This window comes from Medicago sativa, chromosome 4 (assembly GCF_051527215.1).
Source record: "Medicago sativa cultivar Bolivia chromosome 4, Bolivia_mono, whole genome shotgun sequence".
NCBI classification, from domain to species: domain Eukaryota; kingdom Viridiplantae; phylum Streptophyta; class Magnoliopsida; order Fabales; family Fabaceae; genus Medicago; species Medicago sativa.
In genome coordinates, this window is record NC_140752.1 from 56,313,813 (window position 1) to 56,341,206 (window position 27,394).

At 33.7% G+C, this 27,394-nt stretch overlaps 2 protein-coding genes, 1 long non-coding RNA gene and 2 pseudogenes across 4 annotated transcripts; all 5 read right to left on the minus strand.

Annotated features, from left to right (window-relative positions):
- Positions 1–5,360: 5,360 nt before the first annotated feature.
- On the minus strand, positions 5,361–7,754 carry LOC146930046 (ferredoxin, root R-B1 pseudogene; annotated as a pseudogene). Its single transcript, XR_015006266.1, has 2 exons — positions 7,678–7,754; positions 5,361–6,101 (listed from the first exon to the last, which is right to left on the minus strand). The product of XR_015006266.1 is annotated as a ferredoxin, root R-B1 pseudogene (transcript).
- Positions 7,755–8,350: 596 nt separating this feature from the next.
- On the minus strand, positions 8,351–9,701 carry LOC146930047 (uncharacterized; annotated as a pseudogene).
- A 4,096-nt stretch (positions 9,702–13,797) lies between these two features.
- LOC146930048 (uncharacterized) lies at positions 13,798–14,515 on the minus strand. Its single transcript, XR_015006265.1, has 2 exons — positions 14,382–14,515; positions 13,798–14,298 (listed from the first exon to the last, which is right to left on the minus strand). It is a non-coding gene; the product is annotated as an uncharacterized LOC146930048 (long non-coding RNA).
- A 2,018-nt stretch (positions 14,516–16,533) lies between these two features.
- LOC146930049 (uncharacterized) lies at positions 16,534–17,279 on the minus strand. The gene is made up of 2 exons (XM_085707460.1): positions 17,159–17,279; positions 16,534–17,018 (listed from the first exon to the last, which is right to left on the minus strand). Exons 1-2 carry the CDS (start codon positions 17,277–17,279, stop codon positions 16,534–16,536), a joined length of 606 nt encoding a protein of 201 aa, XP_085563586.1.
- A 7,719-nt stretch (positions 17,280–24,998) lies between these two features.
- Positions 24,999–26,358, minus strand: LOC146930050 (uncharacterized). Its single transcript, XM_085701702.1, has 3 exons — positions 26,239–26,358; positions 25,476–25,676; positions 24,999–25,378 (listed from the first exon to the last, which is right to left on the minus strand). Exons 1-3 carry the CDS (start codon positions 26,339–26,341, stop codon positions 25,275–25,277), a joined length of 408 nt encoding a protein of 135 aa, XP_085557828.1. The 5' UTR covers positions 26,342–26,358; the 3' UTR covers positions 24,999–25,274.
- Positions 26,359–27,394: the final 1,036 nt, after the last annotated feature.

Here is a 27,394-nt window from a genome sequence, read left to right on the forward strand (position 1 = left end):
AAAAAATCAATTGTATTTTAGATCTTCATAGTTATATTCATGTGCAATGTTAAATCAGAACCATTTAACCTTAGTGTGGAATAAATGGCTCCTGTGGAGTGCAAGTGTAGGAAAATGTTTATTGAAAAAGTAAGAATAGTGGAAGAAAAAAATTATAAGTAATATTTACTATTGTAATAATAGTAGACAATAATAAAATAATATCCGTCTCGTCGTAATCTCTCTAGGCGCGGTGTGCCGCTTCCTATCGGTGGGGTGGGGTGTGCTTTCTGCGACTGTCCGTCTGAGTCTACGGTGCATCTGTTCCTTTCCTGTCCTTCCTTCTTTCCAGTTTGGTACCAAGTTTCTAGGTGGTTGGGTTGGGAGTTTGTGTCGCCTCTGGGGCTACCCCAGCAGTTTCAGGCGTTTACTGGGTTAGGAGGGGGGAGGAAAGTTAGGTTAGGTCTGCTTCTTGTTTGGCATGCTGTTATTTGGACCATTTGGGCGTCCCGGAACGACCGGATATTTGCCGGTGGTTTACTCCGTGAGGAGCCTGTGGTGGATAGAGTTAAACTCTTAGCTTGGAAGTGGTTCCAGGCTAAGTGCCCTGCTAGTCCCTGCTCTCTCTTTGAGTGGGAGGTGCAGCCCATCCTGTGTTTGAGTCGGTAGGGTTTTGTGGTGGTTGGTTGCTTGGGGCTGCCGGTTGGGTTGGGTGGGGTTGTATCTCCCCTTCCTTTCTGGTGTGGCCTTGGGCTCTTTCTTGCTGTTCTTTGTGCTTGCAGGTGTTTGCTTGGCTTGCTGCTTTGGTGGGCGCTTGGCTTTTGGTGTTTTTGGTCCTTTTGGTGCTTTTATTATTTTTGGGGCTTTCTCCCTGTGGGTTCGGCCTGGCCCCGCCTGTGGGGTTTTGCGCTGTTGCCTTTGTGGAGGTTGGGTGTAGAGTCATTTGTTGGCTCCCCTTGTGTATATTGTTACATTCTATAGCGGTTGTTTCTATCGCTATTTATCTATATATATATATATATATATATTTTGCCATTCAAAAAAAAAATATTAAATTAAACTTTTCTATTGAAAAAATATGAAAATTTAAAATAATGAAGTTAATTCATGCAATACCGAGTTAAAATCACTTGAGGAGAATTTTGTCATCTATTGCGATCATACTTGACCCGAATATTAATTAGTCTCTGCAGTTGCGTGCAAAGATACTCAATTAAAAAAAAAAGAATTGTGACCAATTTAAAAAATGTATAACTTGTTGACATGAATGTATGGATGAGTTCTAATTCCAACTAGCAATGCTGTATTAACAAATTACTTCATCACATCAACATTTCACTTGTCACTTTATTGAGTATATGGAATATTAGAAATGTCATTACATAACAATGAAATGCAATACTAGGATGTTTAAAGACAGTGTTGGCAAGAAAGAAAAAACATCAATCTGGCTTGCCACTTGATTGAGTATGTGGATTATTAGAAATGTCATTATTTTTAAAGATGAAGGAGACATTAAGAAGGTTATGAATGGCATTAAAACTATTTCATGGTTTTTATTTATCTGTAATTAAGGTGAATAGAATCTTTAGTCTAATTTTTGCAAATTGGTGAGATAACTCTTGGAAGTGTTTGCAAAGCGGTTAACATCCTTGTAGTGCATTTGATTGTTATGTAATGGGTTTGGAGTACCCTTGCATTCTCATTAACGTCATTTTGCTTATAAAAAAAATAAATAGATGGAAAAAATTCCCAACATTTATTGAGGGATCAATAAAAATGTATTTAAGTCTTTAAATCTACTCCCTCAAGGAAAAAAAAAAGGTCTTTAAATCTACTAAAGTTTGGTCTCACTTATCCGTGCTTCTAGAATTTGCTCTTGCCAATTGTTTTTCTATTGATCAATGTGACAAGCGGAACCTCGATTGCATGTAAGCATTCATACAGTCAGGGGCACCGTGGTCTGTGATTGATTGAGATTAGATCGTACAAATCATTTTTTAGGCAAGACGATATGCATCTTAAACTCCGTAATTTAAAGAAATTCAATGTCTGCTTATTCTTTGGATCATCCGATCTCATTCAGATGGCCGCGAGTTATCTGACTTTGTGAATACGTGCAGTCGATAATTGCATCCAGGTTCATATTGTAACAAGTTCTTGCTTGAATTTCTGTCTGTGGAGTTCAACCAATCATATAATGTTTCTATCAATATTTTTTTCTCTAACAAGTTAATGAGATATGTTGAAGCATTGTATATATAGAATGTGTGTACGTATATAGTTATCAAGGATTCAAATTTAAAATGAAAGAATCATCACCAATAATAAATAAGATTCGTGTACACAAGGGTGAGGACAACACTATCTTGGTGCCCTATACAACACAACAAAATCTTATTGTCTTAATGGGATATTCACAACACAAATATAGGATAAGAATAGAAAATTGCTGTTTACACTCCTGTGAAGGCTAAGAAACACCATAAAATGATAAATTTAACTTCAATTTTCTTCAGCATTTAACTGCCGATGAGGTTATTTTGGTATTTTAACGGTGTTTCCCAACATCCTTTGATGTGGGAACAACATTATTCATAAGAATGTGGATGACAATATCAATTACCCTACCCAATATAGAAAGTCCATCAAAATATCGACAAACCCGGCTTGATCAACATAAGCCAAGTGCTAAATTATCTTGAATTTAACTAAATAAGGTGGCATATGGTCATGATTTCATATATGTTTGATATGGCGCTAAGTATATTAGAATCACGACGACTCATTATGATTTTTCAAAATCAATTTCTAACTTTTATAAAATTATGGTGGGTTATCGTGATTCTAACATATTCAGTGTGATACCAAAGATAAGCGTCAGCTCTAGCCAATATTTATCATTTCATATTTTTTTTAAGGCACGTATAACGTGACTTACAACAAGTTGAGTGGTATAGCTTTTAGGCACGATGGTATGGCCAAGTCCTTGAAAGTGAATTGTACTAATATTCATTCATGGTTCATACATAAGCTTGGTCCCAATGGTATCATGTCGGCAATAACTTTTTGAATTGTACTTTGTTTTTCCTTTCCCCACATGCAATTGGAGATAGATCATAGATAGCTATTGTCAAACATTTTAATATTGGTTTTAAGATATTTTATTTTGCCCAAAACGTAAGGAAAGATGAGTAGCTTTCATAATAAAAGAAACGGATAGAATGTAGTTTGGTGCAATATTTAATTTAATACAATTCATGCACCTAATTACCAACATAAGTTAACTCAATATGCAAAAAATATTAGATTCATACTCTAATTTTAAATAATATCATGATAATTTTATCTTATAAGCCACACATTGTTTAAATCTCTTTCCTTCAAAAAAAAAAATTTTGTTTAAATCTCTTACGATGTAAAGCATGTTGTGAACCACAATTGTCTACATCTCGATAATTTCGACAACCGTGATTATGGCTTTTAACAAGTAAGTGTGATAAAATTTCACACAATGCCATGATAATTTTATCTTATAATCCACACAATTGTTTTAATCTTTTATGGTTAAAAGTGTGTTTGTGAACCGCAACTGATGATGCCTAGTATGTAGACAAAAAAAATACCACGATTCACAATTTAAATTAATTTTGTATTACTTTTTATTTTGAATTTATTTAAGAATTTGATGTAATTTCAATCAAGGTTAAATTCAGAGTAAATTGTAAATTTTGGTTTTATAAAAATGAACTAATATTGTGATCGATCCAATGATGCTTAAACATGGTAAACACGGTCAATGATAACGAGTGTTTGACAATGATGCTTAAACATGAACTAATGTTGTGATCTATCCAATGATGCTTAAGCAGGATTGAAAATTCAAATAGATTTTGTACACTATTACTTTTTTGTTTTACATTTATTGAACAATTGATGTTATTTTGATCAAATTTTAACGCAGAAACAATTGTGAGTTTTGATGTTTTTTTTTTTAAACAAATTGATGTTGTCACTCATTCAATGATGTTTAAGCATTATAAATGTGATAAATAGTAATGGATTTTTGGACAGTCTAGAAATTTCTTCAAATGCTTTGTTAGCTACAATCAATTGTGATATTTGGTTTTATATGTAAAAAAATGTGTTAATGTTGTGATCCATTCAATGATGTTCATGCACGATAAAAGCGATCATTAGTAATGAGGTTGTGAGCACCTAATATTGATTTGTATAGAGTACAATGTAGGCTCAACCACTAGTGTGCATAAAATAGTAATTTTGATATTAACTTAGATAGTCATTCTTAGAGATTTAACGTTATAAAAACCACCTCTCACCCTAAAAAAAAAAAAAAAAACCTCTAAAAAATAAACATTATAAAAATTACTTTTTTTTTCGCGAAAAGATATAACTTAAAATTGATTTTTAAGAAAAGCTATTCAAAACAGCTTCCCATTTTAAGCATTTTTTTTTCTCTAAATTTTTTCATCCAAAAAAAAATTAAGCATTTTTTAAAATTCTTTATCCAAAAAAAGTTGTACAAAAAAGATAAAATACTTAAAATGACTTTTTTTTTTTGTACAATTAAATGACTTTTTACAAGAAGTTATTCAAACCAATTTCTTATTCAGATCTTCCTTTTAAAAACTTATTGGCCAAAACAAATATAGCACACTATAAAAATCATTTAAAAAAAATTATAACAAACGGACCCTTAACGTTAATAAACAACTTTCGAAAATCTCAACTTTATGCCTCACCTAATCAAGATTGCTCATTCAGAGAACCTTTTGGGGGTCTTGGTTTACAGAAAGCTAGAGACTCCAACAATGCTTTGCTATGCAAGCTAGTTTAGGCTATGTATTAATAATCAGAAAAATACATCAACAATGGTCAATTTGTATATATGCTCAAAGCAAAATTAGATCCTATGTTTGGAATTGTATCTCCAAAGCCAAAACTTTTTGAGTAGAAGGTTTGAGTGCAGGGTGGATTTTGGGGACACCTATCTCTGGTTTAAACAGTGGTTTAAATATGGCACTCTAAGCTCTGTTGTTGATTGTGTTCATATCAATGATTTTCACATCTCTACTAAGAACATCAACAATGATGAGGAAGATGTGATGTGAACAGGCTCTATATCTCCATTCTTGAGTCTATCAAATTTGATATCAGTATCAATCCAGTTACCCTCAAACCTCAAGTTCTTTACATTTGGATTGACCTTGTGTTTATATTTGTAGATGAATAATTATACTAAAATACTAACAAGTTTGTGTAAGTGTGACATACATATTATAAAATAACAGCTATTTCCAATGCATATATCAAGATAGAGATGTGTATTGTTGAATGGTATTTTAAAAAGAAAGTGAAAATTTCTGGACCAATTTATGAATGGTTGATTATGTCCTTCAAGACTAAAATGACATCATTGATCACATTTAAATGCCAAGCTTATAATCTAAAAACTACAGTGCTTGCTTGCACAAAATAAAATAAAAAACTTATCATCCCAAATAACTAATAATGCCAAAAGAAAAGTTGATACTAAAGCAGAACAACCAAATCAGCTGCAAAATCTACCTTAAAAACTCTCAGTTTCCTTGAGCAACAGATTTAACTTTCAAGGGCCCAACATTTCTCAGTAGAGATCACCTTCCTTGTGAGTTTCAATTATGCAATCTGCGGTTGGATAGGAAACACAGGTAAGCACAAAGCCATCCTTAAGTTGATTATCATCCAAGAATGAGCCATCAGATTGATCCACCGAGCCAGAAACAATCTTTCCAGCACAAGTAGAGCAAGCTCCAGCACGGCATGAATAAGGGAGTTCAACACCGGCATCCTCTGCTGCATCTAAGATGTAAACATCATCGGGGGCATCGAACTCATTCTCTTTTCCATCTGGTCCAATAAGCTTGACCTTGTAAGCAGCCATTGCAGTTGTTCTATATGAAGATGATGACTTCAAGCCACAAGATTTGGAAACACTCTTTGTAGACCCGAAAGATGAAGGGAACTTCGCTGTGGTAGCAATGGTTGATTGATTGCGGTTTGCAGTTTGAATCATGCATAGCGGGGAAACATTCACAGCTGACAAGGATGCCATGATCACCCTGAAAATAAATAAATATTATAAAGTGGTGTTATTATTATGCAATGCACAATGCATAAAACTGACATTGCTAGGCTGCCACATTCTTTAAATAACAATAGCCTTCTGTAGGAAGGAAAAAAATAAAACATATTTCACCAAGAGTTCAAAATTATGATGGATGTGCAAAGAAATTGTGCAATTAACTATCCCTAATATCCACAAGTATTCTTTAACTTGACATGCGATATTATAAGAGATATAAAACTAATCTTATGCCTAAACCTATCAGGTTAGCTATAAAGAGAGTTGGTATGGTCCATAAAAGAACTCCACTTATAACGCTCACTCTGAAATCACTGCAAGAGGCAAATTTGTACAATTTATTTATGTATTTTCATGCCATTCAAAAACAAAAAATTGCAAAATTCGCAAAGAATTGAACAATAACTTGGACACAATTAAAAAATCGCAAAATTCATCTATTGAAGACCCCAAGTGCTAAATAGTTTACACCCTTACAATACCAACTCTGAAAAATAACAGTACATGGCTATTCCTACAATGCCAGTTAAATCCAGGCATTTATTGTTTTGCTTACGGATTATTTTTTAACACTTATCTTTGCTTATTTCTTCTCAACATTTTGTCTTTAAATCCATTTACTAGTGAAAACCTTCAACCATCATCTGCTTGGCCTGTGATAGGGCTTGCAGATGACAATAGTAGGTTGATTTAAAACAATACAAAACCAAAAGAGAAATGCAGCTAAACGTAATGTAGTAAAGTAAGAAAAAGATTTTAATCCTCAAACAAACTGTAAATTTATTTAACACAAATGTTGATTGCTGAAAGAATTTATGCCATAAAAATTTACAAAGAATGGAATCAGCTCCATTCCAGTTTTTTTATAAACGGCTCTTGTTTTATGGAGCATTATGAGAAGAAGCAAGATTGTAGCTCTTTGTTCTTCACTCGTGGCTCCAAGACCAACTAATCCGAGGGACCATTCCCACTGACCACTAGAGGGGGCCCAATTGAAGTCAAAACAAAGCTCTATATGAGCTGACCCAACACAGGAATTACCACAATTTATGTTCAAAGCTGATAATCATAAAACAAAATTGTTTCCATAATCAATCCAAAGACAAACTTTGAAACACCACTCAATTGCCCCCTATCAAGCACTGACGCAGACACAGACACCGACACCGACACCGAACATAACATTGATACTTAAACATAAATATCGGTAATAACATGTGTCCATGTGGTGTTGGACACTAACACATGTTGAACACCAGACACACCTTCAATGTATGTGGTACATAATTTACCCTAATCAACAAAACAACTCAAGTTTGCATCTTTGGATGAAAACCTCAAACTAGATCAAGAATTGATTTATATAATTAAGAAAACAACAACCAAGTTGATTAAGGATATAATAATGAATAATTGAAGATGGCATGAGAAAAGATAAACCCTGATCAAGATCAAGGTTTGATAGAAATAAATTGCAGAATAAAATGATATATATAAAAGTAATAATTAAGATTAAGAGATAAATAAGAATGAAAAAGAGAAAGAGAGCTTACAGAGAAGAGAAGAGAAGGGGAAGATGATGGAAGCGGAAAAAACGAAGTGAGTGAATTATGTTATGAATGAATGTGATGGTTTTTTCGGAGTTGGGTTGTATTAAATATTTCAGAAACCAAACCATATAACCCACAGATTCGCTCTTTCGCCGCCGAAACCCACCAACCCTTAATTCACTTTTTTCTTTCTTTTATTTTCTCACTTACGTGGGTGCCTTTGGCCCTACTCTTTAAGAGCATCTCCCCGATGGGAGAACTAATTTTGATTGCTTGAGTCATTTTTTGTGGGTCAAAATTGTAACATTACATTGCATTTAAGCAATCTCAATGAATTGCTCAAAAAAAAAAAAAAACAATCTCAATGAATTCTACTCCAATGGTAACTATAATAAGCAATTCATAATTGACACCACAAATTTATATTTTTTTTATCTTCACTTAATTTTGATTCAATTTAAATTTTAATTCATTTACTTTATTAATAGGTAAAAAAATCATAAATATTAAAAATACAAAAATTAAATAAATGATACGTATATAAAAAAATTGAATAAATTAATTTTAAATTATTTTTTTATAACAAACAAAAACGACGAGAAATACATAATGACGAGAAATACATAAAGAAAAAAATAATAATGATGTTTAATACAAACAATGAGAAATATATAAATTAATTAGTGTCATTTTCGCGTCCGAAACATTCCCAAATATGCTCCTCCAAATCGGCTTGAAGTTGACGATGAATTTGTTTTTCTTGAATATGTGCTCTCCTTTGCATGCATGTTTCTAAAAAGTGAGGATGAGGACCATTAGATACTTCAATTGATGAAATACCATTATCGACATGATCGTAATCAAAGTTACCATCATATGTGTCACGTTCGTCTTCGACAATCATGTTATGCATTATGATGCATGCATACATGATATGTTTCATTGTATTCACGTGCCAAGAACATGATGGACCGCATACAATTGTGAATCGAGATTGAAGCACTCCAAATGCCCGTTCCACATCTTTTCTTACCGATTCTTGTCGTTTGGCAAATAATTGTCTCTTTTCTCCTTGGGGCATTGGGATGGTTTTGACAAAATGTAACTCATTCAGAATAAATATCATCAGCTAGATAATACCCCATATTATAAGTGGTTGTATTCACTGTGTATTATTGGGTGCTTCTCCTTCTAAAATGTTGAAAAACACGTTGGACGTGTTTAAAACATTAATGTCATTGTTTGAGCCCGGAGTACCAAAAAAAGCATGCATGAACAACAAGGAATTTTTTTCCTTTTTGAATGAACACGTTGGATGATGTTGAATACCCTCCACTAGTAGAAACCTTTGTTCTTTTTGAAGGGTTTTCGATTGCTTCTCCCTTCCATTTTGGTTCATCCTTCAATATCCGCCATGCATGAACAACAAAGATTTTTTTCCCTGTATCTTGTGTATAAATCTTATGTGCCTCAATAATTATATCATCCTCAGAGCGACCACTTTTGTTTTGATTAACCGCTGCTTTGTAGCAGCCCACAAACTTACTAACACGTGTATTCAATAGGTGATATCGAGATTTTAGTTGACCCGATTCCTTCTTTGGAAGTTGATTGCGGTAGGTGTTGTAGTTGTCTTTGATTCGTAACCAAAAACCTTCAGCTTTTTGGTTAACTCCCACAACTGGATCCTTCGAAATGTTGAGCCATGTTTGAAGTAAAAGTGTGTCTTCTTCCATAGAAAAACTTGCACGAGTTTGTTTTTTTTTCGCCTTATTAGAACTTGGTCCTTCATCTAGCGTAATATGTTCAAGATCAATTGAAGTGGAGAGTTGTGGTTCTCGACCAATTTGAGTGGAGAATTGTGGCGCATCATTACAAGACTCCACACCACTGTCACATATTGGAATTTGTTGTTGATGGTGGTGGGTAAAAATAATGTTGGGGATTTTAAGAAGTGACACCAAGAATGTGTGGTGGTTGGTTTTGCAAAAGATTGAAGATTGGTGATTATATTGAGAGAGATCCATTGCACAAAATGATGTTAGTTTGAGTATTATTTGATTCAGATTTATACACAAGTGAAAAACTACTTGTTAGTCTTGTGGTAAAAAAACTATCCATTGGTCTTGATGGCTTTCAACACAATTAATTGCCATGTACCAATTTCATCTTCTTTTTTTTTAATCAACCATGTACCAATTTCTATCAGTTGGTAAAAAAATTCAATTCAATCCATCTACTCAGTCACTTTCTATGAAATAAATAAAAATTAATTAACCTACCAACTCCCCAAACCATTCATTCTTCCTTCTAAAATCTCAGATATATTCCTTCTTTCTCGTAAAAAAATGATCTCACATGCAATCCATCAATTAATAAAGATTCAATTTTTATTGTACTTGATTGATTTTTTTTTTTTTTTTATGTTTTTTTGGATAAATTGTTGTTTTAATTTTTAACTTTATTTTTCTGGATGATTTGAGTTTGATTTTATTTAGGATTGCATTTTTCTGGTTAATTTTTTATAACTGATTCTGAATTTTTTCCCCATCTAATTCAGTTCAGATTTGCAATCAAATAAGGCTTTTTTATTGTTAAGTTCTCTTACATGAGGGTGCCTTCTTGAAGTTACATCCCTTATTTTTAAGCAACTTGATATGCCATGTCATCACACTCCAATGGCAAACTAAACTAAGGCACGAAACTTAAGGCAGTAGGAACTCATAAGTTCCCAGCGCTGAAGATGCCCTAATGGTACTACTATAACAATTAAATTGAAATTTTTTAACAAAAAAAAAAAGTCTTAAGGCTCTGCACTCAAAGGAGCACGCCTGCTTGCGTGCACCGTACCACACAGAAGTGCGTCTTCGCGCAAGGATCACCGCATACGTGTTCTTCCCAGCTCCTAATCATATGCCGCATAACCGGAGACAGTTATGACTCAAGCGCGCTTATATAAGGGTGAGCTTACTTCACCCTCAAGGGACACACCATTTTTCACAACACTTCTTACACACTCTTTCTCAATTCCATTACTGACTTGAGCGTTGGAGTGCTAACGTGCCTCCAGGCACCTTTCGTTCCACCGCGAAGACTCATCGCCACCGTACCGGAAGCCGTTACCGTCACACCGGAGCATTCTCTGCCGCCGTTGCCACTCAACCGTTCTCACCGGACAGATCACAAATAGAATCGATAACGAGACTCAGCGACATATGCGCCCAAGGTGGGTCCACCTCGGCAGCTCATGACGACACAACTAAGAATACTATCGTTGATGACAGATAAAACTTTTAGTACTTCTATTGTTTCACAAATTGTAGAGCTCATTCAAATCAAATATGAGCTCTCACTTATTTAATCATTAATTTATCCTAACAACGTGGACTTATTCAATAGCGATCCAAGAGCATCCATAACAGTAGTAAAATAACAAGGATTTTTTAAATTGGACCCACGTGTACATGTCATTTATATACTTTATTTTCTATTTTAATCGTGAGACCCATTAGTTGCTGAAGAAAGATAGTTCTTATATAGTTGCCAATAACTAATATGTACCCTCTTTTTTCTTCCTCCAATAGGGGTCTTTAATAGGTTGATATCCTTGCTAAGGAAAGAAGTCCACATTCAAGATGCTCTAAGAAGCGGAGGTAGCAACAATTCAAAGTCGACTCACATTAAGTCTCGTTATAAATAAAGGTTTTGCTCCCAGGAGTGATCACACATTACTACCCACTTTGCTATGTGTTAGTACTCACCCCGTACTTATGTGGGTGTCAAAGAGACACATCATCTCTGCTTGAAAGAGACGAGCTTACAACAATAGAGTGTACAATAAAATTTTCGATCGTTTCCATTATCGTTTAAATGTGACTAATCTCTGTTAAAGAATCTCTGAGACATATAAGATAAATTTTCTCTTTCCAGCTGATTTTTCCTATACGTAAGAGGCAATAAGTAAAATGGCTTGGTTGATAATCCATTATTAAAAGCATAAACTATCACTAACTTAAACTTAAAAAATATCACAATTTGATTATTTCTAAACGGTATCTAATATGATGATACCCTTTCGCCAGGTGCTAAATTCGACAAACATTATTTATAGACAAAGACAACTAATGGTTCCCTCAAAACAAAAACAAAAAACTAATGGAAACTACAAAATAAACTCGGAGATTCCTTCAAAAGTGTCTTTACATCGGTTCTCTTTGTTTAGTTTAGATTCTGATTTTTTAAAATAAAGGTGTAATTGATTTGGATTTTAAAGACTACTCTAATGAGAAAAAAATGAGTTTAAAAAGACTTTGTACAATTGTAGACATCTAACATAATGAGACACATTTGGTTGGACACAAACCCAAATAAAAATATCTGGGCACACACAAAATCAAGAAAAATTTAAAGGAAAATAAAATTACAAGATATTAGTTGATGTGATTAAATACTTTTTATTTAATTTTGTTAATTTCATGTGGGTGTACCCAAATAATATTTATTTGAGGTTGTGTCCATGAAATACTTTCACCTAACATACATAAAGTGGCTTGGATGCAGTGTGATCGATAGATATCTAGCATACACCGAATTGAATTTGGTTCGTCACAGCGTCTTGCTGAAATAGATATGGTTGTGCGATCTTTAATCAATGAGTGAGATTATTTTACTATGTAAAATTGATTTTATAATTTGAATTGTTTGATCACAAATTAATGGTCGAGATTGACTACACCATGAAACTATGCTATGTTTACAGCAATGAAATCCGTGTCTATTTTATTACTTGTAAAGTCGTTTCAGTCTAGATTTTTTTAATGCCAAATTTTAGTACTTAATTGTTATATTAGTTTTATTTTTATTTTTATCAGGACTTAAATCATATGGACCTCTTAATTGTTATATTAGTTTTATTTTTATTTTTATCAGGACTTAAATCATATGGACCTTTAAGTTCTTAACTTTTAGTTCAAACCAGTTGAGCTATCTAACCCTCTTGATAACTTTCTAAAGATCCAAAATAATTTTGAGTATTCTATTTGAATTTTCAAAATATGTAAAAATTATTGTAAATTTTGAATATATTTCAATAATTTTAAATATATTGAGTTTCATATATATTTTTTTTTATCAAGTAGTCTATTGGGTTTAGAATTCTCTTTTATATATCTTATTTTTGTTTGTTAAAAAAATTTTAGAAAGAAGGGTTGTTCTCAAATAAAAAGAAGATATCATTATAGTCTAATAAAAAAAATACGGGTTTTTTTACCAAATAAAAAAAGTTTTCAGCTTAAGAAAATTACAAAATTTTACCCCTAAAGAATAAGAATATTATACATTTATACCCCTAAAGAATAAGAATTATTATTATATTTGTTTAACTCAAGGCAAAGGCAAATAATATTATACCCCTAAAGAATAAGAATTATTATTATATTTGTTTAACTCAAGGCAAAAATTTGGGACTCCACTTTGGTGCCATAACTTGTGTGACATTGGTGTCATAGCTTGCATCTCCACCACACACACACACATCCCCACACACATCCACACACATCAATGGCCAGGATTTTCCCAATGGCACACAAGCTATGTCATGGAAGTATTTTCCAAAAATTTGTTTAACTCAAGGCAAATAAATACTAGTATATCTTTAGAGAGACAACCCCTTTGCAAATTTCAATCACTGCTATCTTGTAGCTATAACTCTGAGCCATAACTCTCATTGGTATATAAAAACCGAAAACTATGTTAACTCTTCTATGTGGGACTGTAGAATACTAATTTTGAAATACTCTACAATTCACAACACTAATTTCTTTCAGCTGAGTGACAATTTAATTTCTCAAAGATTAATCTTTGTGACTTGTAAGGGCTATGAACTTTCATTGTATTGATCATGACGTATCAGTTTATGGAAGAAGCCACCATCACTAATATTGATGATAGTACGTAGTATTGGCAATGGTTTTGAAAGCATTATACATATTTGTTAGGCACTTATTTGTAACTCTGATTTAGATAGCATTAATGTTGCAACAACCACATCAATCATTAAATCTACCATTGTGCAAAGTTTCAAGAATCAAACTGTTTCATAATCATAACAGCTCATGAATGATATTTATCCTAAGTCAATATTCAACTTTCATATAGAAGAAACCATACATTTTGGCAGGAATAGTTTTTAAGTTGTTGACAAATGCAGCTGATGCAGCCGCAACTACAGTTGCGGACCACAATTTAAAACTACGAACTGGACTAACAAGAAGTAATCGCTGTTTTTTGCTAGTTATATCCAAAAGATGAGATTCGACAACTATAGATATTAGACATACATACATACATACATACATACATACAACAAATATAGTAACCTACATGACATTAATATCTTGTATGTCTACAGACATAACATGATCTCGACTGAGGCTGCATCATCCGTTTTTTTATCGCGAATTAAAGCATTACTAATAATTCAGTCCTTAGATATCCTTGTTAGACTTAGACATACATGAGGAAGGCTATTGTACCAATGAAAGAAAGCAAAGAGAAAAACAAACTACCAGCAGAATTTATGGATCCAACCTTGGAGATGACCTTATCTGCTGCAAAATCATCATCCTAGTGTCACAAAACTATTACATATTTTTCTCATAACTTTGGACAAATAGAATAAAAAAACTTTATATGATCAAGGCACTTACTGCATTCTTTTGGATGACACAGACACTTCAAGCCAGCATTACAGGTTCCATTAGGATTTTCACACCCTTTGCAAAATTCTGGTGCATGAATTGGAACGTTAACAGTTATCCTTAATTGAGAAGAAATAGAAGAATTTGAAGTCAAGAAAGGTGGTTGAGTTTTGATATTCCCACAGTAGTTTGTGTGATTATGGTGAGGTGTAGAAGAACCTAGTATGAGATTGAATAGGAGTAAGAATTGAACAAGATGGAGTTTCTTTAGTGGCATCTCTTTCTCTCTAGTATCCCTTTTTCTCTAGTATCAATCCGAAACTGTGCAAAATTGTTGGTTATGGTTGAACTGCAATTGGTTCATCTGATTTTCATTTTTTTAACTTCTTTTTCATTTGGTTTAATTGTGGTTAAACTAATTGAACCATGATCTAGATGTCTAACCGGTTGGTTCTCTGGTCCAATTTTTCAAACATTGGTAAAGAAAGAGGCATAGAGAGACACTACATCCAAATTTCTTTCCATGATGGTCCCATTGCTGGATTAAATACTTTCTTTTTCCCTCCTTTTTATGTCACTAGTAAAAGCTACATTAGTTGGATGATTTAATCTCTTTCACTATTGATAATCATTTAATGGCCTCCTAAAAATGCTTGTGTTTAGGCTTTATTAGACAAAGCAAATGATGCTATTCATGATCGCAATTGTTTACTTTAACTTTGAATAGTTTAGTAAACCCTCCCTTTGTAACAATCTCTGTGTTTGTGTGTGAATCTATTTTAATATGTTTGATATTGGAGGCATCTTAAATGTGCTGTTTCACATAAGATGGTAGAAACAATTGGAGAGGCTTAATCTTTGTATGGATTAACATCTTAATTAATCACTTATAACATAAGTACTTATCATAAAAGCTATTTCTCAAGCAAAAGATAAAATACTGTCAAACTGTTTTGATATAGCTATAAGTTGTTTTTATTATAAGTTATCTTGAAGAGCTTATAGAAATAAGTTGAAATCAGCTTATGGACATGTCATAAGTTGGTTGTCATAAACTCTTCTAAACATACTCACAACTGTTTATGCCAGCAAGACATTAGCTCAAATAAAGCAATCCAAACAGACACTTAGTATATTAAGAAATACCAACATCTAGAACATTCCAGAAATTTGTAATCATGCTGTGAATATTATAAGAGATCATCACTTAGTTATTGATACTATTCCCAGCTTGTAGATGACATATTTTACACAATTTGATGAATTTTCAATAGTTCAATAACTAAAATTCACAGCTTCAAGCATCAACAATAAACCTTTAAGCTTTAAGCTTAAAGATAAGATGGGCTTCTTATGAAGTTAGGAAAGCGTCTGTTCTAAACGCGGATGGGGTTTCCTTTTCTATCATTCACTCATTTGTGCAGATGGTCTTACAATAGCCACCTTGATAATTTTTCAAAATCAGCTTGATCGAAAAATTGTATAAATTTCGAGTAAATGTTTGAATGGGTAACAAACAAGTTATTCTGCAAGAATAAGCATCCATTTATCAATTCCAATCTGTTTTTCGGAAAATAAATTCTTCGAAACTTTTTTATGAGCTTATACTTGTGTATCTTATATGCAGCATAATTGATGCAACAAATCATCACATTCTGAAAACTGCACATCCCTCCGAGTTGACACTGAAAAAAGGTTTCTTTGGCTGCAAGTAAGATGGTTATTGCATTATATTTATTGTGTTAATATAACAGTGTTGTAAAATATGTTTGAACTTTCTGCTTTGTGTATACATCAAGTTGTATGAAATACCTTCTTTGCATCATAAGCAAAAAAAAGTACCTTTTTACTTGTATTTCTGTTGGGAGGGAGTTGAAAAAGTACCTTCTTTGTATATTATATCAGACCTTACACATTATAATATCTAAATCACTAAATATGAAAACCACCTGATTTGTTTTCCTCTTTATCACACATTATCATTCTAAGTGCATTTTTATATGTAGAGTTCAAGTGCATTTTTGAGTCTGTTTTCCTTGATGCATAGATGGTTCTGTAGATAGTTTGGCCCTGAAGTGTGTTGTTATTTCCAAATTTAGTGTTGCTACCTTAGATATTTTGCAGTACTGACCAATACTATATAGGCTTAATTGCACTTTTATCATTTTCTCCGTATCCCATGTAACCCACGTCGCGTATTACCTCCGTGATCCCACCAAAAAGCATTTATCATCTTCTCTATTGCATCAACTAGCTTATTGGTGAGTAAAAAGACACTCATAATATAAGATGGGATAGATTGGAGTACCGGCTTAATCATTACCTCTCTGCCAGCTTTGGATAAGCACTTGCTGCTCCAACTATTAATTTTGTGCCAAATACGGTCCTTGATGAAACCAAATGTTTTTTCTTTACTTCGCCCCACCATAGACGAAAGACCGAGATACTTGCCGGTTCCCATCACCGCTCTAACTCCTAGGATATTGGTGATGACGTCCTTCAAAGGACATGGGACAACACTGCTAATGAAAACTTCAGATTTTGGAAGACTGATGGCCTGTCCCGATGCTAACTCATAAGTATGAAGAATATTCTTCATCGCTTGTGCTTCCTTCTCATCTGCCATGTAAAACAAAAAACAGTCATCTGCAAACAAAAGGTGAGAAATAGTAGGTGCATTAGTGCAGTGGAGATGCCATGAAGATCTTCGCGCCGTTCAACTTTTCGGATGATAGTGGATAAACCTTCGGCACAAAGAATAAATAAATAGGGCGACAATGGGTCACCTTGTCGCAAGCCCCTGCCTGGTATAATGGGACCCACCATATCATTGTTAACAATAACAGAATAATCGACAGTTTCAACACACATCATAATCCATTGGACCCATTGTCTATCAAACCCCATTTGTAGCATTACTTCCTTAAGGTAAAGCCAGTCAATTTTATCATAACTTCATAAGCCTTGCTAATATCTAACTTAAGTGCAACATTCTTATCTCTTGCCCTCTTACTAACTTTCATGTGGTGTGCCGTCAAGAATGGAGTGCCCTGGTACATTTAGGCTATGTTTGGTAAACATATTAACAGTTTAACTAGCTGACTGATAAATGTAAAATGATATAAATGGTATTCTTAATTCATAATAAAACTTATATCAATTAATATTTCAGTATTCAGTAGTTTTTAAAAGTAATTTAAATATATTAATTTAATATTCATTTATATCATCAAATTAATTTTTATTCACTAATTTTTTTAAGCTCATTTTCATTTAAGTGTTTGTACTTTATAAAAACAATTATTAACAATAATGATACTTATGCCCAATAATATGTATTTTCATGAGAGAAATTATTATTATATGTATTGTTAACAATAATGGATACTTATACCTAGGGTGGGAATAGGCCAGGTGATAAGTGTCAAAAAAGTGTTAAATTCATGTTATATTTTAAGCACTTTTTGTTACTTGTTCTGCAAGTAATTGACGGAAAAGCCGAGAAATAAGTGTTAAATGCCTTATTACGCTTTATATATCTTACTCTATCCTTTTGTGCAGGAATTATCCTCAAGACACTGATCAAAGACCAAAAATCATGAAAAAGTGCAAATTAGCAAAAGCTGGTTTTGAAGAATTCGCTATTAGCGTATTCCACGCTATTAGCGAAATTGGGCCAGAGAGGTACGCCATTAGCGTACCTGGAGCGAAGCAGAATCTGGGTTTGAAGAAATACGCTATTAGCGTAAATTACGCTATTAGCGTAAAAGCTCCAGAAGACTACGCTATTAGCGTACCAAGGGTGAAGAACAGGGTCAAGGACCAACATGGCACACTGCAATTGGCCAGAACTTAGGCCGACCAACCACGCTAATAGCGTATATTTCGCTATTAGCGTAGGTGTAAAAAAACTCAGCCCTTTAAAATAGAAGTTTAGCCTCACTCAAGTGGCCCACTTGCTAGTTATGTAAGATATTTATGTAAGATATTATTTTAGATATTATGTTAGATATTATTTTTAGATATTTTGGGCTTGCTTTATGATATACATTAGTAGTTCATTAGGGGAAATTATAAGATAGTAACTTAGTTAGTTTTCCATAGCTTTTCTCTTAGTTTTTCATTGTAATATCTTAGAGAGAAAATAGGGTAGATCATATGAAGTGAGAGTGATTTTGGAAGTTGGATCCTTATTCCTTTGCTGAGACATCACAAGTGTAATGGTTCCTTCCTTTTCAATCCATCCTTGCAAGGCTTCCATGATGATGTGTAGCTAAATACTCTTTGTTGGGATGAGAGGTACTTGATTCTTGCTAACATGTAATCTTTTGATCTTGCAAAATATGATTCTAGCAATTTATATTCAATATTGTTGTTATTCTTGTGTTAATGCTTTCAATGAGATTCAAGATGATTTGGACACAAACTCTTGAATCTAGAGCTAGAATAGCAATATATCTTAGGTTAACTTACTTGACATCTTTGTTAATCTTGTGATAATCACCATAATCAAGAGTTCAATGCTTTCGGATGCTTAATCAGGCTGGACACGGTCGATTAGGTTATCCGATCGACTTTGTTATCGTTTAAGGGATTTGGACACGAATGTTTAAACGATACCTTAGAGTTAATTATATCACTTTGGACACGAAGGATAGTTTAGAATTGATTGTGATAATGTTGTTTATAAAGCTAGAATTCGTATGGATCATTAGGTTACGTGTGACGCTTGGTTAAGAAACGCTACTCCTAACAAGTTTCAATCCTTATTAATCTCATCTTTTACTTTTTGCATTTAGTTAACATAGTTGTAAATTCAAACAAACAATCACCCTTTTTACTTAGAATGATATTTGATGTTGAAATATCCGTGATGTCGCACTAATCCCTGTGGAGACGATACAAATACTTATCTTGTTTTTGATGCAAAACTACTTCATCAAAATGGCGCCGTTGCCGGGGATTGGTGTTTAGATATCATAGATAGAACGATTGATTTATCGTTTTAAGTATTTGTACATATTCCGTAAATATTTTTCTTTACTTAATAGTTGTTACCACTAACCCCTCTTTGATAAGCAAAGAAAAAGTTTCTTGTTAGTTGTTTCCGTTTCAGATCATCACCTAGACAAAATCATGGCTGATCATGGTTATAACAACTTCTACACTCCACCCGAGTATGAACCATATCAACAGCATCAGCAATATCCTTTTGAAGATGAACAAATGACCAATGTGGAAAATACTTTGAATATCTTCATGCAACAATCCATGATAAACATGCAAAATACCAACCAAAGATTGAGGAATTTATCAATTCAGTTGGAGATGATTCAAGCTAAAATCATGGATAATCAAGTCAACATTCAATCCACTCATGACGGAGAGATTGTTGGAGAAGGTGTTGTTGAACTTGAGGAAGATGCAATAGTAGAGGAATGTGGTCCACCACATGAAATCGAACTTCCTCAAGAAAGGTCATTTACTGAAGAGGACAAAACTGTTGATAGCGGAGAAGTGATAGAGGTGGTAGAGAGAAAGAAACGATTACTTGGCAAGGAAGAAACATTTGAACAAAAGGGGAAGAAAGTGAGCAAGGCTGAAATTGACCGGGTCATTGATAAAATTTGTACCTTGTTCAAAACCAAGATAGGGAGGTTATGGACTCCACATTATCTGTACTTAAAGTTCATGGAATTCCTCCCAAAGCTAAGGAACACAAAGGATGATGTCTTGTCCATCTCATTTTGGCCACCCTAACGAAAAAGGCGTCGAGCTAACGACGTTAAACAAGCGCTTGTTGGGAGGCAACCCAATTTTGTGAGTTTATTTACTGTTTTTAATGCATAATAAGTTAAGAAGTCATGAGCATGCATCAAAACATTCAAAACAGAAAGCAAACAGAGAGCAGAATTCTGAACTGTCTCAACTCGCAATGGCGAGTGAAACAGCTCGCAACTGCGAGCAAATTGGTCATTGACCATTTTTGACTGCCTCTTAGCTCGCAACTGCGAGTAAAGCTGCTCGCAACTGCGAGTAGCTGCAGTTTGGCCAGTTTTAATCATTTTTTGGATATTGGTGTGTGATGACAATTGTTCTTAATTAGTATAGTGATGTTAGTATTCATTTTTAGTATTGTATATAGTTATCTTTTGTTAGTTAAAATTATGTGTTAGCACTTTTGGTTAATTTAGTACTTCATTTTAATTATGGAAGTTTCTTGCATATCACTCTTGCTTAATTTCAAATCCCAGATGATTGATAATGATTCATAGTTGTGATTAAAGCGCAAAGCCAAGGTACAAGTTTCCAGTTTTTCTAAGCTTTTACTCGAATATGGAACGAGTACTTTGTGCAAATTTCATTTCATTTAGTTTTTCGCAATAATTTATTTATTTTTGAACCACTTAGTTCTAACCTAAAAGTGAGGAAACCTCAAGTGTTTGTACATATGCAAGGAGACCGGTTTTCATTGTTTAACTCGGTTGTTTTATGTTAAATCCAATAATTGTTTTAAATTGTGTGAAGGCATGGAAGTGATCAAGGCACATTTTTTGTTAATGAGTGAAACATACTTGACCACAAATAGCCTACTTTGTGAGAAGAGCGAGTAATTGCTAACCCACTTGAGCCAAATGAATCGGAGTCCTCAATTATGAACTGTCAAGTCATAAGCACCATGCTTGATGAACTTGCCCTTAAATTTAAACCCAGTTCATTTTTGACGCACTTTAGGACTCTGAGTTGTTTTTAATTGTTGAACCCTAAACTTTCAATGTTATTTGTCCCTTTTGCCTTAGAGTAAAGGAACATTCAAATAGGGTGTATTTTGATTCAAGTTGGGGAGAGAAGGTAGATGTAAACCTTATGTCAAGTACTATGATGTAATTTTATCTTTGATCAAGACAACATGTTGTTGTAAATACAAAAGAAAAGAAAACAATGTGTACATGAAAAGAAAAATAGAAAAAGAGAAAAAGAAAGAAAAATCCAAAAAGAGAATAAGTTGTCAAGATCAAAGTGTATCTCATGTGAAGACCAAGGGTTTGTAATAATTGGTAGGGAAGATTGTGGACTTTAATGGTTGATACAAGGAATGTTCCTAGTTGTTAGGCTTTTTGATTTCAATTGCCCCACATATGACATTTCTTTTGTAGCCAAGCCAAGTTATAACCCTCAAAGACCTTTTGATCCATGTTTTTATGCCTTTTGAAATGATATTTGGATGGACACATAACTTGATTGGAATGTTAACTTGATTTCCGGATGTGTGTTCATAACCCTCACTTATTTGTTGTCAATTGTTTACCTACTTTCAAAGAAGTGTGTTAGGTGTGGTTCGTAAGTAAATATATTATTGTTTTGAAATATTTGACATGAACTTTGTACTTAGGACTCATCTCATATTAGTAGTAGAATTCTAAATTAGTTGGAAACTTAAACTTGCCCGCGCATTCACTTTTAAATCATTCATCTGAAGAGTTTTCAAAGCCTTTTGTACTTGTGTCTTGTCTATAACTTGTTTGATTTTCAATCCTTTGTTTGAGGACAAACAAAGAGTTAAGTTGGGGAGAGTGATAAGTGTCAAAAAAGTGTTAAATTCATGTTATATTTTAAGCACTTTTTGTTACTTGTTCTGCAAGTAATTGACGGAAAAGCCGAGAAATAAGTGTTAAATGCCTTATTACGCTTTATATATCTTACTCTATCCTTTTGTGCAGGAATTATCCTCAAGACACTGATCAAAGACCAAAAATCATGAAAAAGTGCAAATTAGCAAAAGCTGGTTTTGAAGAATTCGCTATTAGCGTATTCCACGCTATTAGCGAAATTGGGCCAGAGAGGTACGCCATTAGCGTACCTGGAGCGAAGCAGAATCTGGGTTTGAAGAAATACGCTATTAGCGTAAATTACGCTATTAGCGTAAAAGCTCCAGAAGACTACGCTATTAGCGTACCAAGGGTGAAGAACAGGGTCAAGGACCAACATGGCACACTGCAATTGGCCAGAACTTAGGCCGACCAACCACGCTAATAGCGTATATTTCGCTATTAGCGTAGGTGTAAAAAAACTCAGCCCTTTAAAATAGAAGTTTAGCCTCACTCAAGTGGCCCACTTGCTAGTTATGCAAGATATTTATGTAAGATATTATTTTAGATATTATGTTAGATATTATTTTTAGATATTTTGGGCTTGCTTTATGATATATATTAGTAGTTCATTAGGGGAAATTATAAGATAGTAACTTAGTTAGTTTTCCATAGCTTTTCTCTTAGTTTTTCATTGTAATATCTTAGAGAGAAAATAGGGTAGATCATATGAAGTGAGAGTGATTTTGGAAGTTGGATCCTTATTCCTTTGTTGAGACATCACAAGTGTAATGGTTCCTTCCTTTTCAATCCATCCTTGCAAGGCTTCCATGATGATGTGTAGCTAAATACTCTTTGTTAGGATGAGAGGTACTTGATTCTTGCTAACATGTAATCTTTTGATCTTGCAAAATATGATTCTAGCAATTTATATTCAATATTGTTGTTATTCTTGTGTTAATGCTTTCAATGAGATTCAAGATGATTTGGACACAAACTCTTGAATCTAGAGCTAGAATAGCAATATATCTTAGGTTAACTTACTTGACATCTTTGTTAATCTTGTGATAATCACCATAATCAAGAGTTCAATGCTTTCGGATGCTTAATCAGGCTGGACACGGTCGATTAGGTTATCCGATCGACTTTGTTATCGTTTAAGGGATTTGGACACGAATGTTTAAACGATACCTTAGAATTAATTATATCACTTTGGACACGAAGGATAGTTTAGAATTGATTGTGATAATGTTGTTTATAAAGCTAGAATTCGTATGGATCATTAGGTTACGTGTGACGCTTGGTTAAGAAACGCTACTCCTAACAAGTTTCAATCCTTATTAATCTCATCTTTTACTTTTTGCATTTAGTTAACATAGTTGTAAATTCAAACAAACAATCACCCTTTTTACTTAGAATGATATTTGATGTTGAAATATCCGTGATGTCGCACTAATCCCTGTGGAGACGATACAAATACTTATCTTGTTTTTGATGCAAAACTACTTCATCACCAGGCCGCTTGTTAGGGGCCTATGGCCCGGCCTACTGAAAGCCCCGTCCGGCTTAACTCGTTTATTAAATAGGTCAAGCATGAGCTTTTTAAAAAGCCTATAAATTTAAATGTGTTAGGCTTAGGCTCATAAAAAAGTCTATCAAACCTATCAGGCCCGCCCGTATATAAGTATATTACATTTCCCCACATTTATTATTTATATAGTAATACAAAAAGAATAATAGTTTCATCAAATTCTCATATTAAGTTGGTGTTTTTTTTATCACATTGAAGATTTTATGCATTTTTTCCTGCTCAAGTGCTGATTTAGTATTCAGTTTCTTACTGTTTGAAACTGTGAACTTTTGAGACTTGGTACTAATATGCCTAAGGTTAAGTATGGTTATCAAATTAAGTTTGAAATCCTTCTTGTTATCAGACATGATTATTCTTGAGTTTCTATCTGTCTATAAATTTTACTATTGTGTTTTATTAGTTTAATGTGTATCTAATTAATGTTTATCTCTACATAGAGTACGTTGCACAAATTGAAAAGAAAGAAAAATGGATGAATGAATTCTATTTAAAACTTGTGACACAAACTAGACTTTTAGACATGCTAATAGGTCAAACCAAACTTTTAGAAAGGTCAGGTCAGACTTAAATTAAAGTCTTTGGCAGGTAAAAGGCCGAGGCTTAGATCTTAGTTTTTTGAACTAGGCCAGACCTATTTAAGCAAAGCTCGACTCGGCTCATTCCCATCCATATCCAATAATATATCTTCTTAAAATTTGTCAAAAAAGAAGAACTCTTATCCAAAGAATAATATTTAATACGGGTTTTTTGACCAAATAAAAAAGTTTGCAGCTTAAGAAAATTGCAAAGTCTTAGATTACAAAAAATATTATTCTTTGGAGAAAAAAACGAGAAATAATAGAAATATAATAGAAGAAATAATATAAGAAAGAAATATAATAGAAGAAATAATATAAGAAAGAAATATAATAGAAATAAATATAATAGAAATAATAGAAGAAAATAAATATATATAATATATATTTTGAAGAAAACTCTTCCCAAATTTCAATTGCTACTATCAAATCAAATCAAATCAAAGTTGTTTAGTAGTTATAACTCTCATTGGTATATAAAGACCAAAGAGTATGTTAACTTTTCTTATGTGGGACTGTAGAACACTAATTTTGAAATACTCTACCATTCACAACACTAATTTCTTTCAGCTGAGTGACAACTTAATTTCTCAAATATTAATCTTTGTGACTTGTAAGGGCTATGAACTTTCATTGTATTGATCATGACGTATCAGTTTATGGAAGAAGCCACTATCACTAATATTGATGATAGTACGTAGTATTGGCAATGGTTTTGAAAGCATTATACATATTTGTTAGGCACTTATTTGTTACTCTGATTTAGATAGCATTACTGTTGTAACAACCACATCAATCATTAAATCTACCATTGTGCAAAGTTTCAAGAATCAAACTGTTTCATAATCATAACAGCCGCTCATGAATGGAATTTATCCTAAGTCCAATATTCAACTTTAATATATAAGAAACCATACATTTTGGCAAGGAATAGTTTTTAAGTTGTTTACAAATGCAGCTGATGCAGCCGCAACTTCAGTTGCGGACCACAATTTAAAACTACAAACTGGACCAACCATAAGTACAAATTACAGTAACCTATGATCTCGACAAACATAACATGATCTCAACTGAGGCTGCATCATCCGTTTTTTATCGCGAATTACTGCATTACTAATAATTCAGTCCTTAGATAATCTTGTTAGACTTAGACAAACATGAGGAAGGCTATTGTACCAATGAAAGAAAGCAAAGAGAAAAACACACTACCAGTAGACTTTGTGGATCCAACCTTGGAGATGACCTTATCTGCTGCAAATTATAACATTAGTGTCACAAAACTATTACATATTTTTCTCATAACTTCGAACAAATAGAATAAAAAACATAATATGATCACAGCACTTACTGCATTCTTTTGGATGACACAAACACTTCAAGCCAGCATTACAGGTTCCATTAGGATTTTCACACCCTTTGCAAAATTCTGGTACATGAGTTGGAACGTTAACAGTTATCCTTAATTGAGAAGATATAGAAGAATTTGAAGTCAAGAAAGGTGGTTGAGTTTTGATATTTGTTAAGAGTCCCACATCGGTTAGGAGTTGGCCTGACAATTTGTTTATAAGTGGGGGCAATCCTCACCTCACAAGCCGGTTTTGTGGGGTTGTGTTAGGCCCAACCACCATTTCTAATATGGTATCAGAGCCTCTTCACGATTCTGGGCCACCTGTTGTCAGGTTTCCGTTACTGGGCCACCTCTAATCCTGAGCCACCTCTAATCCTGAGCGTGAGGGGGTGTGTTAAGAGTCCCACATCGGTTAGGAGTTGGCCTGACAATTTGTTTCTGGGCCACCTGTTGTCAGGTTTCCGTTACTGGGCCACCTCTAATCCTGAGCCACCTCTAATCCTGAGCGTGAGGGGTAATCCTGAGCGTGAGGGGGTGTGTTAAGAGTCCCACATCGGTTAGGAGTTGGCCTGACAATTTGTTACTGGGCCACCTCTAATCCTGAGCCACCTCTAATCCTGAGCGTGAGGGGGTGTGTTAAGAGTCCCACATCGGTTAGGAGTTGGCCTGACAATTTGTTTATAAGTGGGGGCAATCCTCACCTCACAGGCCGGTTTTGTGGGGTTGTGTTAGGCCCAACCACCATTTCTAATAATATTCCCACAGTAGTTTGTGTGATTATGGTGAGGTGTAGAAGAACCTAATATGAGATTGAATGGGAGTAAGAATTGAATAAGATGGAGTTTCTTGAGTGGCTTCATGTTCATCCCTTTTTCTCTAGTATCAATGCGAAACTAAGCAAAATTGTTTGAATAATACAGTGTTTCTTTCTGGATGATACTAGATAATGGAAAGCATAGTGTCGAGACCAATATTTGAAACCGTTGAAGCAGGTTGAACCGCAATCGGTTCAAAAGATTTTCATTTTTTTAACTTCTTTTTATTTATCATTTGGTTTAGTTGTGGTTGAACTAATTGAACCATGATCCGGAGGTCTCACTAGTTCGATCTCTGATCCAATTTTTCAAACATTGGTAAAGAGACCTAGAGAGACACTACATCCAAATTTCTTTCCATGATGGTCCCATTGCTGGATTAAATACTTTCCTTTTCCCTCCTTTTCATGTCCCTAGAAAAAGCTACATAAAGTATTTTAAATTTTTAACTAATTCCCAATTAGTCATCAAGTTTTGCATGATTTAATCTCTTTTACTATTAATAATCATTTAATGGCCTCCTAAAAATGCTTTTGTGTTTAGGCTTTAATTAGACAAAGCAAATGATGCTATTCAAGCACAGTTGATGAAGATCTTGACCGCAGTTGTTTACTTTAACTTTGAATAGTTTAGTATACCTTCCCTTTGTAACAATCTCTGTGTTTGTGTGTGAATTTATTTTAATATTTTTGATATTGGAGGCGTATTAAATGTGCTGTTTCACATAAGATGGTAGAAACAATTGGGAGAGAATGGATAAACATCTTAATTAATCACTTATAACATAAGTACTTATCATAAAAGCTATTTCAAAATCAGCTTGATCAAAAAATTGTATAAATTTCGAGTAAATGTTTGAATGGGTGACAAACAAGTTATTCTGCAAGCTGCGTTTCAGGAAATAGATTCTTCGTAACTTTTCGATGAGCTTATACTTATATGCAGCATAATTGATGCAACCAATCATCGCATTCTAAAAACTGCACATCCCTCCGAGTTGACTGTGAAAAAAGGTTTCTTTGGCTGCAAGTAAGATGGTTTTTGCATAATATTTACTTTGTTAATATAGCAGTGTTGTAAAATATGTTTGAACTTTCTGCTTTG